We start from the raw sequence: 17,580 nt of genomic DNA on the forward strand, positions 1-17,580 counted from the left end.
CACCACACACACACACAGACACACAATGTGTGTTGAGGGCCCTTTTGTGCATCATCTTTCCAATGACACTCTTTGAGGAATATTTCAAGTGCTACTGATCATATTATGTTGTGTTTGGGCTCGTTTGAATCGGGATAGGCTGCTGTAAGTTACGATATGTCATTGTCTATGTTATATGTTTGTTTCAGGAAGTAATAAGGAAAAACATGACAAAAATACACTTCTGTTTATTATATGTGTGTGCGTCTGTGGGAATTTTATACACTAAAACTCACTGCAGTTTGACCTCAAAAAAGTACAAAGTTGCTCATTACATTCAACAAATTGAGACCTTTCCAATGATATATAACACACTGCTATCTCATATTTTTATGGTTTTATCAACTCTGAATGTAATTGTTATGATAACAAATTTGCAAATGATGAGAACAAAACAGTTTTTATTTGTCAGCAAATTAAAAAGCATTATTTAAGAATTGGTAGGATCAGCTATATGCATTGTAAAGCCCAGAGTCCAGCTTTAAGATTACACCTATTTTGTTCAGATCAAGCAAGTGGTTATTAATTTATTACGAAATTATTATAGATTTTTTGTGCCCCCCACTAGCCCAGTATGAGCTCCGTTCAATGAATCCTTATATCAATAAAAATATATATTTTTAAAAATGTTCAAAAGAGTACAAAACCTGTCATAATTACTAAAAGAAGTTAATAAAAATGTCTAATGCAATATCTTGATAATATATACAATATAAGAGATTTATAAACAGTCTAAGTAGGCCGGTCATTTTTGACCGGGAACACAAAATGTGTTAGCACAAAACGAACACAGCACAAGGGTTGAGAAAATTATGATTGTTTTTTTGTTTTGTTTTGTTTTTTTGGAAATTGACATTATTTAATTGCATAGAAAAGAGAAGCAACGTTTGAGTTATGTGGAAGAAAAGAAGTCATGCCGGTTTGGAACAACATGAGGGTGAGTAAATATTGACATTTTTTTTGGTGAACTATTTTTTTTTTTTTTTTTTTACTCTGATAGTAAACATGAAATTCCCACAAGTGACCACTTCCTGTGTTAGGACACTACAAGTTATGCAATGACTGCTTAAGAGAATTCTGATAAACTCCCCCCTCTTTCTTCTGGTTGCTGAGGTGTCAATAAGACTCACATACAGGACGTTTGTGCTTGACTTCAACAGGATGCTTGTGCCTTTGACAATAGCTCAGGGTCTCTCCCGGCAACAGGAACACAACATTGGAAAACCAAACAGTGAAGAATTGCCCACTGTTATGGGCCAGCTGAGTCTATTGTACCTTCTGAAGCTGGAATGTGAACAACAAGAGACATTCTGTGTTTGTAGAAATCTTCAATTTCCTGTGAAGCAGCTCAGGCGAAGCTTTGTTGAATGAAATATGTTCACCACTGAATGAATGGCATTCCCCTGCTGTGTGTGAACATTGAGGAATGTTGTGGGACATTATAGAGAACTTAAGAGTATCACCCTCGGCGTGGAGGGTCAGGACATTTGGAGTTGTTTTGGAGAATTGAAAGAGTTTGGCAGGCCCACAACTGGCTATAGGCCGAAGTACACATTAAAGGATGTAGATGGCACAACTGCTATAAAAGTTGCTTGTCTGAGCCCCACAAGAAATTATTTATGCACCATCACAATTGTTCTTTGATCAAAATACTTTACCGCAGGTTGCACCAGGATAGTTTTGAGTAGCCAGACTTTTGACTCTCTACATAAAGTCTGGTCCACTTTGGAGATTATTCAAAGAACTGCCCACTGAGATTTAAAGAGACCAACCACAGATGCAATAAGTACAGAATATTTAGATTTATAACCATGAAAGTAAAGAGTAACATACAGATGTTCTCCAGGAATTTGCAAACTTTTAAACATGAACCAAGACATTTGCTCTTTTGTACAACAAAAAACACCCGACAATGTTGTTTGATACTTGTTTGAACTTTCTGATGCCAAGGACCCCCAAATATGGCAATCATCTTGCAAGAGACCCCCTCCTCAAATATATAAAGGTCGCTGTATATTTTTGTATATAAAAATTAAGAAAAAAATTAAGTATGATATTATAGACCATTTAAATTACTTGCTTTTATATTGTTATTGTACTAAAGCCAAAATAAAATCATTAAAATATTATCTGTAGGGATGCACTGATGTTTTGGCCAGTTATTGACCAAATTTAAACCACTGACTATGTAAGCGATAATGTACAGTCAGCCGGTTGTTATCACACAATAAACCCCGACAGGGTGATCAGGAATTGTATCGCCCCTGATGGGGTTTATTTTGCAATATCAACCGACTGATGGTACATTATCCCACTTATTACATGGCTACTAACCATCGAAATTAAAATATTGATTTGCATTGAAATGAGCTTACTTGCAGAGATCGAACAGTGATCCGAGAAGCAGGAGAGATGGCTTGCAAAGACCCGGATGAGCGGTCTGATAGGTGAATGTGCGGTTGTTACAGAGCAATATCAGACCACTAGATGGCGCCCAATCAGAATCGAGTATTCCAGACACGAGCAAGGACAGCATCTTTTGACCGATTGAAGGAGTGGAGGAGGTGTGTCGTTCATTTAGTTCATTAATCTCGTTTAACAAGGAGAGAAAGGGGCTGGATGAATTAACAGTAAAAGTGACTAATGACATTACAATGATATCAGGACGTAATTAAAACTTGTAATTACTTTTAGGCTAATAATGTTGTCTTTTTTTGTATACCTTGATGGTCATGCACTGCAGTTCACAAAATGATATGCTTTGTTGTTGTTTGTGGGGGAAATGCTTATGATGCTTAAACGCTCTGCTGAAGTCTCTTAGTAAACACACAGATTTTAATAAAGTACAAGTTTAGTCGTGAACGAGGTGCTTTATCAAAGATTTGACTTACTCAAAACACAAAAGACGTTCATTTGTTGCCACCTACTGGCGTAAAAGTGTGATATACAGGGGCGTAGATTCTAGGGGGAATGGGTGGGGCATAATAATTATGACATTATTAACTCATGACTTGAGTCTTTTGAATACAGATAAACATCATCTGGCGTTAATTGACTCCACTAAAGATCGACCAAGCTAAATGTGAGATTTATTGTAAGAATAGGTTTTTGTGGTGTTTTATATTAAAGTTGCGAAATCACTGATTTTCTACATAAACGCAATTTTATGAACAAATTTGTTAAATTTAAAATATTACTTTTTTATAATTTTCTAAGTGTTTATTATAGAAAATGACAATGTTCTGAATGAATATTAGCTGGCTATCTTGAAAAAAATCAGTCTGATTTTATGGATCCAAGACAGTGTAACTACAGATGTAATTAAATGCAGGTACTTTAAATGGAAGTACAATGCAACTACACGTATGCAAGTACATTGTATCAAATGCTTCAAGTACATAGTAGTTAAAGACACTTAATATAAAGTGGGTCCCATAAAATGACTCTAAATACATATTTAATCTTATCTATACTAATTATATACTGTATAGTAGGATTCTACAAAATATTTCATTCAACATACATTCTGGGAACACTTTTGAGTGATGACTCAACAAATCAGTGACTCATTAAAACAAACAGCCCGAATCGACTCTGAATTTGGCTTGTTCATGTTATAAATCTAATATGGTCCTGGGCAGGGCCGTAGCTAATAGGGTGAAAGATGGTAATGATTCTAGGGGCCCACAACAAATTTTAGACTTTAGAAATTTCTCCCCAATTTGGAATGCCCAATTCCCAATGCGCACTAAGTCCTCGTGTTGGCGTAGTGACTCGCCTCAATCCGGGTGGCGGAGGACGAATCTCAGTTGCCTCCGCGTCTGAGACCGTCAATCCGTGCATCTTATCATGTGGCTTGATGAGCACGTTAGTGCGTGTGGAGGCTTCACGCTATTCTCCGCGGCATCCATGCACAACTCACCACGTGCCACACAGTGAGCGAGAACCACATTATAATGACCACGAGGAGGTTACCCCATGTGACTCTACCTACCCTAGCAACCAGGCCAATTTGGTTGCTTAGGAGACCTGGCTGGAGTCACTCAGCACGCCCTGGATTCGAACTCACGACTCTAGGGGTGGTAGTCAGCGTCTTTACTTGCTGAGCTACCCAGGCACTCTAGACTGTATTTTTTAATATGAAAGGGGCCCAGAATTCCCTGCTATGGCCCTAGTCCTGGGATGAGGTCATAATGAGTACGTCGCTCACTCTTCCTGTGACTCAGCACTTCCTTTAACTCATCTCAGGAGGTCAGATAAAGACACGAGTAGGGACATCAGAATGTTTGGAGAATGACTCAAACACAAACGGTCTCAAGACGTTCATCCTTAAAAGGAATGTTTCCGCTCTTTCTCTGTGTTTAGGAAAAGACCTACACCTTTTGTTCTTATCTGTTGACATTATTGAGGAAAAATGTAAACAGTGTAACATTTTTATTAATGTTAATTAATATATTATATATCCAAGTGTAACAAGTATCAATGAATGCACTAACCGAAAACATCACTTGTGTAATATACAATAACATAAGCTTTTATAAGCATTGCAAACATTCTCAAAATTAGGGTGTATTTACAGTCAGCATGTTGTTTACAACATGAGACGTAAAATATGGTGATGTTTGTCGTGTCTGTCACAGAGCGTTGTACTCCACACACTTTGAGGGATCTGTTGGGAAATGTTTCTGACAGATTGTCATTAACCTCTTCAGACCCTAAAAAGACAACGCAAACACAAAAACATCACTGACCTGATAATACGCAACAGCAATTTATACAACACAACACTCCATTATTTATACTTGGATATATTTCCTCTGGGTCTCGTCGTTGAGCACGTGGGCTACATGTTTGGAGAAGATCTTCTCACGTCCAGTACGAGCGTGGATGCCCACCATGGTCACACCGATGGGCCACGGAGCGTTCCCTATAGCCATCTGCAGATAGGCGTCATTTGCCTACATGCAAACGTTGAATATTAGTAGAGTTGCCAAAACAAACATGCTAATTAAGCAACGAAATATGAGAATTTAGAAGGAACATGAGACACACCTTTACATACTCCCTCTCCAGCATAAACTTTATGATGTCTGTGATGGACTCCTTAATGTCTGCTGGCAAATTCTGGAGAGAAGAAACAGTCAGTTAGCGAAAAGGCCTCCAAGCACTATATCTAATAAAATAGTGTATATATGGCAAGCCGAATTTACCTTTAATCATGTGCAGGATATGAATTTTGTTCACTAGTTGTAATGCTAATTCTTGATATGAAAAACGTAATTTCAACTAGTAATTGCAATTCTTGACATCTGTAACAGCATTTTCACTAGTGCATCTGTCATTCACTCCTGTTCAAAATGCAAATACAGATATCCATAATCAATTACATACTGAAATTAAATTCCAAATACACAAATCAGCTACACACTTCTTACTAGTACAAATGATAGTTTTTCATAACTACTACAAATATCCATTCTTGATATCAACAATTGAAATACAACTGGTGAAAATGCTAATTTTTTATATCTGTAAATGTATTTCAACATGTTAGATTTGGTATATCTGGAAATGGATTTGGGAGATAAAATTAATTGGACAGTAATTAAAGATATCCAAAAATACTTTTTTACTAGTTACAATAAAATCACATTACCACATGTGAAAACTTACTAAATATACTAATATCAAAAATTAGCAATTTTTTTTAATATCAGGAATGTGCATTCATGTGAGTGATGTCATCATTAGCATTTTAACAAGTGAAAATTGAACCGTTGATGTCAACAATTCATATCCTGTGAATGATTAAAAATCAGTTCGGCTTACAATACTAAAAAGGCTTTCTTCCTAGTTAAAATCACACTGCAGATACCTGAAATTAGCATTTTTACCAGTCGTAATTCAAATGTTGATATCAGGAATGGATATTTACACTAACAATAAAAAAAAATCTACATTTTTACTAGTAAGAAGCGCAGTGCTGATATGTCAAATTGGAATTTTAACTAGTAAGAAATTAATTATAGATATCTGCAATTGCATTTTGAACATAAGTGAATGACAGATCATTGTGAAATTCTACAGATATAAAAAAATTACAGTTTTTACTAGTTCCATTTTTTATAAGAATGTGAATATTGATTTGTTGATATCTAGAATTCATATCCTGCGTATGATTACAAGTCAATTTGGCTTGCCATAGTGCATAAAAAAAATGCTTGTTGAACAGAATACCTTCTTCCGTAGCTTTCTGAAAAGTGGTTTCAAGTAAGATTCTGTCTGTTTTTGGGTGGCACTGGCGAGTTTGCCCTGCACGCTACGTTTAACAAGGTCCTCCCTGCTGTTAAGATCTTTGGCCCACACGCCCAGCAAGAACTGCAAATGAAAACATACAAAATCAAATGATTGCATTATATAAAGATCTGTAAAATAAGACGTTAATATTGAATAGTGTTTCGACGCATAACTTTATTGCGATTTCTCAAATATTGAACACTCGGAGTCAAAAAGTCTTGCCTTTCATAAAAATGTTTTTAAAAAAACTCACCCTTAATACTTTATCTATGATGTCCATGTCTCTGACATCATCACCTGTGCCAAGAGACGCTCCCAGAGCCTGTTTAAAACACAGCATACCATTGAGAAGTCAGACGTTTACATACACTTAGGTTGAAGTCATTAAAACTCATTTTTTAACCACTCCACAGATTTCATATTAGCAAACTAGAGTTTTGTCAAGTTGTTTAGGACATCTACTTTGTGCATGACACAAATAATTTTTGGAAAATTGCTCACAGATAGATTGTTTCACTTTTAATTGACTACATCACAATTCCAGTGGGTCAGAAGTTTACATACACTAAATTAACTGTGCCTTTAAGCAGCTTCTAATTGGCTAATTGGAGTCAACTGGAGGTGTACCTGTGAATGTATTTTAAGGACTACCTTCAAACTCAATGCCTCTTTGTTTGACATCATGGGAAAATCGAAAGAAATCAGCCAAGACCTCAGAAAAAAAGGGTCCGGTTCATCCTTGGGAGCAATTTCCAAACGCCTGAAGGTACCACGTTCATCTGTACAAACAATAGTATGCAAGTATAAACACCATGGGACCACGCAGCCATCATACCGCTCAGGAAGGAGATGCTTTCTGTCTCCTAGAGATGAACGTAGTTTGGTGCAAAAAGTGCAAATGAATCCCAGACCAACAGCAAAGAACCTTGTGAAGATGCTGGGGAAACAGGTAGACAAGTATCTATATCCACAGTAAAACGAGTCATATATCGACCTAATCTGAGAGGCTCCTCAGCAAGGAAGAAGCCACTGCTCCAAAACCGCCATAAAAAAGCCAGACTACAGTTTGCAAGTGCACATGGGGACAAAGATCTTACTTTTTGGAGAAATGCCCTCTGGTCTGATGAAACAAAAATTGAACTGTTGGCCATAATGACCATCATTATGTTTGGAAGAAAAAGGGTGAAGTTTGCAAGCTGAAGAACACCATCCCAACCGTGAAGCATAGGGGTGGCAGCATCATGTTGTGGGGGTGCTTTGCTGCAGGAGGGACTGGTGCACTTCACAAAATAGATGGCATCATTAGGAAGGAAAATTATGTGGATATATTGAAGCTCAGTCGCAAATGGGTCTTCTAAATGGACAATGACCCCAAGCATACCTCCAAAGTTGTGGCAAAATGGCTATAGGACAACACAGTCAAGGTATTGGAGTGGCCATCACAAAGCCCTGACCTCAATCTGATAGAAAATTTGTGGGCAGAACTGAAAAAGCATGTGTGAGCAAGTTGACCTACAAACCTGACTCAGTTACACCAGTTCTGTCTGGAGGAAAGGGCCAAAATTCCAGAAACTTATTGTGAGAAGCTTGTGGAAGGATACCCAAAACATTTGACCCAAGTTAAACAATTTAAAGGCAATGCTACCAAATACTAACAAAGTGTATGTAAACTTCTGACCCACTGGGAATGTGATGAAAGAAATAAAAGCTGAAATAAATCCTTCTCTCTACTATTATTCTGACATTTAACATTCTTAAAATAAAGTAGTGATCCTAACTGACCTAAGACAGGGAATGTTTTCTACGATTAAATAAAAAAGTTTAAATGTATTTGGCTAACGTGTATGTAAACCTCTGACTTCAACTGTATATAACATTACATATATAAACTTGAGACTTGAGACAGCCATTGTCTGTGAAGATGCACAGCAGATTTCAGATGTGCACATAAGTCTATGGTGCCACCTAGTGACATAAGATAACGTTACTTCTCATCAGACAGAAAGCTGAAGTTAGTTGTTAGAAAAGCTCTAGCATCATTTGATATCTCTGCAATGACACTTAAGTGTCCAAATACTTTTTGAGACAACTGAACATTTCTAAAAATTGTAGTATTGACATGATGCAAGGATGAAAAATTAATTGGCTTGTTACTACTGTGGGCTCCCAGCATGAACACGTTTACCTCCAGCTCCTCAATGGTGGTATTTTCTTCATGTACTTTGAGATCATGCTGTGTGTCCAGTTCTGCACCCTCTCCACCCACAATCTCATTTAAATACTGCTGATCGATCTTATCCATGGCAGCCTTCAAATCATTCCTCAAACCCTACACACACAAAATAAGCCAATTTGTCGAGGCAATTAGATATGGTATTATACAGTGGCAAGAAAAAGTATGCGAACCCTTTGGAAGTAGCTGGTTTTCTGCATTAATTGGTCATAAAATGTAATCTCATCTTCATCAAAGTCACAAGTATAGTCAAACACAATGTGCTTAAGCTAACAACACACAAACAATTATTTATTGAACACATCCCATTAAACATTCACAGTGCTGTGTAAAAAGTAAGTGAACCCTTGGATTTAATAACAATGTTTTTGTTGGAACGCAGGTGTCCTGCCATGAACACCATACCTGTTTAATGTTTTCCGTATAGTAGACTCATGAACAGAGATGTTAACCAGTTCCAATGATTCCTTCAAGTCTTTATCTGTCACTCTAGGGTTCTTTTTTACCTCTCTGAGCATTCTGCGGTGTTCCCTTTGAGTCATCTTGGCTGGACGGCCACTTCTAGAGAGAGTACCTATAGTACTAAATTGTCTCCATTTATAGACAGTTTGTCTAACTGTGGACAAATGAATATCTAAGCTCTTCTAGATAACTTAGTAACCCTTCCCAGCTTTATGCAAAGCAACAAATCTTGATCGTAGGTCTTCTGAGATCTCTTTTTTGCAAGGCATGGTCCACATCAAGAGATGCTTCTTGTGAATAGCAAACTCAAAAAGTGCTTTTTATAAGTCAAAGTAGCTCTAACCCACACCTCCGATCTCGTTTCATTAACTGGATACCAGGTTTGCCAACTCTTGACAAGCCTAGGGGTTCACATACTTTTTCCAACCTACACTGAATATTTGAATGATGTATTCAATACAATAATTTGTGTGTTATTAGTTAAAACAGATTATGTTTGTTCATTATTGTAAACCAGATTTTAAGACAAATTTATACATAAATGCAGGTAACACGAAAAGGTTCACATACTTTTTTTTACCACTGAATATTAAGCCTTTTTTACTATAGAAAAGTTGGGAAAGGTGGGTGTTACCTTGTTCACTTCCGGTGCTAGAATTTCAATCTTGCGTAGTCTCTGAAAAGCATCGTAATCAGATTCACTAAACAGACGGATCGGCTCACCACGTTCTCTGAGACGCCTGATGACCTGCACACAGACCGAAAACCTTTATTCACAGAACAATAAACACAGCAACATCACTCAATCTTATTCAGCAGTATTCGGATGGGTGAACTGTGATTGGCTGACCCACCTCCTGTCGAGAGAGCGTCATTGGAAGCTTCTCCTCCGTGAGCTCCAGTTCTAACACGGGATTGGATGATGCAGACGGATGCGCCTCTTCCTTCTCCTCCAGCTTTTAAAGGAAGTAAAATAAATATAGGTGAGAAAATAGTCTCTTTTGCCTTTTTTTTAGGATTGTGACACTATGCAGCCCCAATAGCAAAGCATATAGAGAATTTAAGAAGGGTAGCTTGCAAAAAAATAAATTATATATATATATAAAATTAGAGATAGACCGATAATGCATCTGACCAATATTTTTTTTTACAGATATTCAAACTTTTTTACTTATTTGGTTATCGGGTCTATCAATAAATGGCAAAATCTCAGTTTGGAAACATTCCACTGTCATAACTGACATGGTAAACAATAATATTGTTATTGTTATTAATTTATTCACAATAAATATGATGTTTTATTGTTGTAGATTAATGATTATTTTAAGGAGGGTCAAATGACTTAAAATTAAATTATTAAATAAATATTTAAATACATAATGAAATCATTTTAAAAACTATAAACTAAATAAATAGATGTCCCTTGCATTTCATTTTAGCGTTATCTTTGGGTTGATTTTCCATTTAAGCACGACCTCCGTGTCTTTTTATTTTCAGGGTTACGGTTATCAGCACGTCACTTAAAGACAAAATCGATTTCTTCAGACTTTAGGGACATTTATTGATATATTCGGTCATTTAATTATTACTTTAATGGATTTCATAGTTGAACAGTTTCATTATGCATTTAATTATTTATTAAAATATTTAATTTTGAGTCATTTGGCCCTCCACATTATTTAGTTAGCAAAGTAAAAATAGTAATTAAAAATCAGTTCTGCAAACCAGTTATCGAACATCAGAACTGGTCTTAAAAAACGAATCTGTCGATCTCTAATAGCTACAATAAAAGAGGAAAAATAATGATCATTCGATTTTCAAGGGCTGAGAAGAGCAAAAGGCCAAAAATGGCTTGATACTTGAAATCATGCCGATTTATAGATATTTTTCTTTTAATTGTGCCTAAATCTTCCTCTAACCTTATATAAATATGAGAGGGAGCAATGTGTGAACAGCAGGGAATCGAATATGTCCTGTAGGGTCATTCTGTGTCAACTCAACCAGACGTCCCCAGCTCAAAATCTAGATTTTGATTTTTTTTTTTTTTTTCTGTTGAAAGAAATACAAAAATGAAAACATTCATTGATCATTGTATGGATTACTTTTATGCTGCCTGAATATGACTTTGGGACCGTCACAGTGCTGGCACCCGTTTACTTCAATTATAAGGACCTGACAGAGCTCTATCTTCTTAAAATCTTCATTTGTGCTCTGCTGAAGAAAGACAGTCATACACATCTGGGATGGCATCAAGGTAAGTGAATAAAGAGAGAATTTTCATTTTGGGGTGAACTACTCCTTTAATATCCTTTTAGATTCTGGTTCAGAACAAACTTTTCTTTTGACATCTCCATTTTTAAGGCCCTATATGGTTAAATCCCAGAGATAAGGGGCTCTCAAGGTGGCTCCATGAGTAAAGTGTTAAATTGTACACATTTTCAGTGGTCAAAAACCAAATGTGGGTCAGTTTGCATACAGCTTATACTTTTTGTCGTTTAAAGAGGAACTGTATCTTGTTTTGCCTCTATCAAAACAATTGCATAGAACATACCAATGTTTAACAATGTCAGAGTGCCAAAAATACACTGAAATGGTCGAGTTGAATAAATAAAGGTACATTTCTAGTTTCAGCATTATTTGTTCTTCAGACATTCCTCTTTAAATACAATAAGTATCAGCTTTATACAAAGTGACCCACATTTGGTTTTCGACCATTAAAAATGGGTAAAATTCAACTATTTGCACATGGAGCCACATTGAGAGCCCAATATCTCTGGGAATGAACCATATAGGGCCTTATAAATGAAGATACCAAAAGAAAAGTGTGTTCTGAACCAGAATCTAAAAGGATTTTAAGATATCTTTAATATTTCTTGAGTTACAGGCACGCCAACTTTGGAAAAACAACACGGAAAGTGCTTTTTCCCATTTTTGGACTCTCACCATTGGCATATAATGGAACAAGGGGTGCTGAAGTCAACTGATTTTAGTAATAGATCTTTCTGTACAAATAAAATAATGCTGCTGACGCCTTTCTGAGGTCATTTTTTGATCTGTGGTTTTGTTCCAAAATCATAGGTGAAAATTGCCATTTTGACCCCCTCTACAAAATAATGGATTATTCAGTAAATATTCATCCATGGCATTTCATATTTTGGCTTTTATCTACATTTATGTATTTCTTTCACCAGAATTATTATTTTGTTTATCAAAATCAAGAGCTGGGGACCTCTGGTTGAGTTGACACGGACTGACTCTATACAGTAGTGTTGTCGTCATGCTTTGACCCTAAAGGCCCATTTAAGCCGGAAACATCATGCATGTCATTAGCAACATGCACTTCTCAATCAAAACTAAATAAAGGGTCACACTTTATATTAAGTGGCCTTAACTACTGTGTATTAACATTAAATACATACAACACTATGTATTTACTGTGTAACTACATGTTGTTCTGCAAAATGCCCACATTTGCTGCTACTGAGTTTGAGGTACGGGTAGGTTTAGGAGTAAGGGTAGGGTTAACAGTGTAACTACAAATGTAATGAAATGCATTGTATGTACATAATAAGTACATTGTATTAAATGGTTAAGTACATAGTAGTTAAGGCCACCTAGTGGGTCCAAATAAAGAAGCTAAAACAAAAATGAGCATTGCACGTATATCAGAGAGCAGGCGTGGTGTCTGTAATTCTCTGACATCTTTGAAACACAAGGACACAGACTCTACTGTGATTATTCTGCAGCAGAAAAACAACGGTGCCATCTCCACCTTTGTGCAACACTGAGAGAAAAGCCAATTAAACACAGGTATGTTTGAACAAATGTTCTTTTGTCATGCTGAAAGCCGGTCATACATCTGTCTGGCAGCATGCAGTCTGTCTGTCTGTGACTTAACCCTACCTGTCTCACAGGATGTTCATTAGAAACCTACACTCACAGACCACAGAGACAGACAGCAGGAGAGAGAAGATGAGCACAGATATACAGCAGACAGAGGATGCTGCTCCACTGCATGTGGAGAGAGAGACAAAGAAGAGAACTAGAGAGAGAGAGCTTTATAAGTACAGAGGTGAGAGGGCTGGAGTGAATGAATTAAAGACTGAAAGAGCGACTGAGTGACTGAATGAATAAGATAAACCGCTACTGAATTCCAGCGCCATGGCAAAAGAATCAATTTTACCCAAATTTGTGAATTTACAGTTTAAATGTGATGAGATAAAAAAAAGAGCCTATACCGTGAAATAACGGCAAAAACAAAACGTCTTTCTATTGTGCTGTTTTCACTGGTTGCACTTCAAAACAAACATGTAGCGTGACTAGTGTAATCCGATTCACGAACAAATGACTCTTATGAGCCGGTTCTTTAATAGAAACACTCCAATGACTCATCATCTCATGACGGGAGTTACCGGTTTGAATCAGTCTGACGAATGATTCACTAAATGAACTAACTGAATCAGGCAGAGTGGTGACTGAATCAACTTCAGAGTCAAAGTCATGATTCGAGTCCGATTCGAAATGACGAACTGGTCCGTAAAACTTCGTAAACTCATTAATTCAGTCATTGCTCTTGTTGTTCATATGATAGTCTGTAGCTAAAGATACACTTCTGCAACCGTTTTTTGTAAGAAATTATATTTCAAAACATAAAATATAAAAATAAATACATTTTAAATACAACATATATACTTATACTATTAAGTTATCATTAATACTAATATATATATATATATATATATATATATATATATATATATATATATATATATATATATATATATATATCAGGGTCAGAAATTAATGGAGGCTTTGAGGCAAAAATGCTACTGAAAGTGACAAAAATGCCCCCAATCACAAAATGTAGGGGCAAAAAAATGCCCCCATTATGAATTCCCTCTATAACATCTAATATTGTTTTTCAAATATTTTAATCTAAGACTAATACATACTATCATAAAATATGATTTGATTAAAAAATTTTAGGCAACATCCTTACTGAATTAATTTGATTTTTTTTTTTTTTTATTAATAAATTGATTGAATTCATTTAGAAAAATGCCCCTAAAATTGAGATACGATAATAAATCTAAAAAATTAGCACCATAATAAAAACGATAATTTATAACCATGATATAAATAAAGCGCCAAATTACTCAAAATAAAATACTTACATTTTTAAATTATTTAAATGTATAATTATTTAAAATATTGCATTTAATTAACTCACTATGTATTTAATGATATATTTAAATATTTATGTATTGATTTATTTAATGATGCATTTAATTAACTCAGTATGTATTTAATGATATATTTAAATATGTATTTATTTATTTAATGATGCATTTAATTAACTCAGTATGTATTTAATGATATATTTAAATATGCATTTATTTATTTAATGATGCATTTAATTAACTCACTATGTATTTAATGATATATTTAAATATGCATTTATTTATTTAATGATGCATTTAATTAACTCACTATGTATTTAATGATATATTTAAATATGTATTGATTTATTTAATGATGCATTTAATTAACTCAGTATGTATTTAATGATATATTTAAATATGCATTTATTTATTTAATGATGCATTTAATTAACTCACTATGTATTTAATGATATATTTAAATATGTATTTATTTAATGATGCATTTAATTAACTCACTATGTATTTAATGATATATTTAAATATGTATTGATTTAATGATGCATTTAATTAACTCACTATGTATTTAATGATATATTTAAATATGTATTTATTTAATGATGCATTTAATTAACTCACTATGTATTTAATGATATATTTAAATATGTATTTATTTAATGATGCATTTAATTAACTCACTATGTATTTAATGATATATTTAAATATTTATGTATTGATTTATTTAATGATGCATTTAATTAACTCACTATGTATTTAATGATATATTTAAATATGCATTTATTTATTTAATGATGCATTTAATTAACTCAGTATGTATTTAATGATATATTTAAATATGTATTGATTTATTTAATGATGCATTTAATTAACTCAGTATGTATTTAATGATATATTTAAATATGTATTGATTTAATGATGCATTTAATTAACTCACTATGTATTTAATGATATATTTAAATATGTATTTATTTAATGATGCATTTAATTAACTCACTATGTATTTAATGATATATTTAAATATGTATTTATTTAATGATGCATTTAATTAACTCACTATGTATTTAATGATATATTTAAATATTTATGTATTGATTTATTTAATGATGCATTTAATTAACTCACTATGTATTTAATGATATATTTAAATATGCATTGATTTATTTAATGATGCATTTAATTAACTCACTATGTATTTAAATATGTATTTATTTAATGATGCATTTAATTAACTCAGTATGTATTTAATGTAATATTTAAATATGCATTTATTTATTTAATGATGCATTTAATTAACTCACTATGTATTTAATGATATTTAAATATGCATTTATTTATTTAATGATGCATTTAATTAACTCACTATGTATTTAATGATATATTTAAATATGTATTGATTTATTTAATGATGCATTTAATTAACTCAGTATGTATTTAAATATGTATTTATTTAATGATGCATTTAATTAACTCAGTATGTATTTAATGTAATATTTAAATATGCATTTATTTATTTAATGATGCATTTAATTAACTCACTATGTATTTAATGATATATTTAAATATGCATTTATTTATTTAATGATGCATTTAATTAACTCACTATGTATTTAATGATATATTTAAATATGTATTGATTTATTTAATGATGCATTTAATTAACTCAGTATGTATTTAATGATATATTTAAATATGCATTTATTTATTTAATGATGCATTTAATTAACTCACTATGTATTTAATGATATATTTAAATATGTATTGATTTATTTAATGATGCATTTAATTAACTCAGTATGTATTTAATGATATATTTAAATATGCATTTATTTATTTAATGATGCATTTAATTAACTCACTATGTATTTAATGATATATTTAAATATGCATTTATTTATTTAATGATGCATTTAATTAACTCACTATGTATTTAATGATATATTTAAATATGTATTGATTTATTTAATGATGCATTTAATTAACTCAGTATGTATTTAATGATATATTTAAATATGCATTTATTTATTTAATGATGCATTTAATTAACTCACTATGTATTTAATGATATATTTAAATATGTATTGATTTATTTAATGATGCATTTAATTAACTCACTATGTATTTAATGATATATTTAAATATTTATGTATTTATTTAATGATGCATTTAATTAACTCACTATGTATTTAAATATGTATTTATTTAATGATGCATTTAATTAACTCACTATGTATTTAAATATGTATTTATTTAATGATGCATTTAATTAACTCACTATGTATTTAATGATATATTTAAATATTTATGTATTTATTTAATGATGCATTTAATTAACTCAATATGTATTTATTGATTTATGTATTTATTGATTTAATGATGCATTTAATTATCTCACTGTGTATTTAAATATTGAATGATTGGCCCTCCACAGATATATATATATATATATGTTTTACATTGAGTGCATCACTGAACATGTTGATTGTATTGACAGATGGAGTTTGTACCTTGTATCCGCATCTTCTGAAATAATCCTCCTCTTCTTTACGAGCCAAATCAGCCCGTTTAAAATATTTCTTTGTGTCCTAAAGAAACATTAAAGCACTGCATTAAATAAACTCACGTCTACACAACATCCAAATAAATATTAACTGCTGAGAACTGATCGCACAAACAAACACATAAACACAGCTGTAGGAAACACATTTGTGTAAACTGTAAACATGCACTACAAAGTGTTCTAGAAAGTACTCGAATAGTCGCTACTCACATCTACCAACTGTTTCTCCTCTAAAAGCTTCCTTTTCCTTGCGATCTCCGCTTTGAGGATATCCATAATAACTCAAAAACAAAACAAACACCCGATTTTATCTCAATTAAATGTGACTTCTGGCGCTGTGAAGGCACTTCCGTTCACTGTTTCTCTGCGTCATTGGCCGGTGGCGAGTGGAGGTCACTGGGGTGATTACTGCCATCTAGTGGTCAAATGTGTGACTGACACGAAACAGGCAGAAGAAGTTTGGACAGTGCTTATCATCAAAATCTCATTATTAAACCATGTATTTTGAGAGATTATATCATGTTACATTGAAATATAATTTTTTCCTAACCAGTTTCTAATCATATTGTTGTTGTTGTTGACTGCAGATTCTTATTTATTTATTAAGTTTTTATATTTAAAGTTTATTTTTAATTATATATATATATATATATATATATATATATATATATATATATATATATATATATATATATATTATTTATTATTGATCTTCATCTAAACTATTTAACATGTCCGAATTCACATGTATTTTAAGAGTTAATATAAATAATTTGCATTGAAATATAATTTTGTTCAAAACACTTTTCTAA

The 17,580-nt window shown here is 33.0% G+C and overlaps 1 protein-coding gene across 2 annotated transcripts; it reads right to left on the reverse strand.

The window, feature by feature from the left end:
* Nucleotides 1-4,458: 4,458 nt before the first annotated feature.
* Nucleotides 4,459-17,136, reverse strand: prpf18 (PRP18 pre-mRNA processing factor 18 homolog (yeast)). 2 transcript variants are annotated; one of them, XM_051724030.1, is made up of 11 exons: nt 16,979-17,136; nt 16,716-16,793; nt 12,935-12,961; nt 9,886-9,987; nt 9,666-9,779; nt 8,522-8,665; nt 6,590-6,658; nt 6,277-6,417; nt 5,092-5,163; nt 4,842-4,997; nt 4,459-4,754 (listed from the first exon to the last, which is right to left on the reverse strand). In XM_051724030.1, exons 1-11 carry the CDS (start codon nt 17,042-17,044, stop codon nt 4,674-4,676), a joined length of 1,050 nt encoding a protein of 349 aa, XP_051579990.1. In that variant the 5' UTR covers nt 17,045-17,136; the 3' UTR covers nt 4,459-4,673. The 2 variants fall into 2 exon arrangements, with proteins under 2 accessions (XP_051579990.1, XP_051579991.1); XM_051724031.1 differs by lacking the exon at nt 12,935-12,961.
* Nucleotides 17,137-17,580: the final 444 nt, after the last annotated feature.

The sequence above is a fragment of the Myxocyprinus asiaticus genome, chromosome 18, assembly GCF_019703515.2.
Source record: "Myxocyprinus asiaticus isolate MX2 ecotype Aquarium Trade chromosome 18, UBuf_Myxa_2, whole genome shotgun sequence".
Taxonomy (NCBI): domain Eukaryota; kingdom Metazoa; phylum Chordata; class Actinopteri; order Cypriniformes; family Catostomidae; genus Myxocyprinus; species Myxocyprinus asiaticus.

Coding starts and splice junctions, on each gene's coding strand:
- prpf18 (XM_051724030.1), bottom strand. CDS start 17,044: ATGGATATCCTCAAAGCGGAGATCGCAAGGAAAAGGAAGCTTTTAGAG. Junction 12,962..16,715: donor TCAGAAGATGCGGATACAAG/GTACAAACTCCA, acceptor CTGTGAGTGTAG/GTTTCTAATGAACATCCTGT. Junction 6,659..8,521: donor CCACCATTGAGGAGCTGGAG/GTAAACGTGTTC, acceptor TGTTTTAAACAG/GCTCTGGGAGCGTCTCTTGG.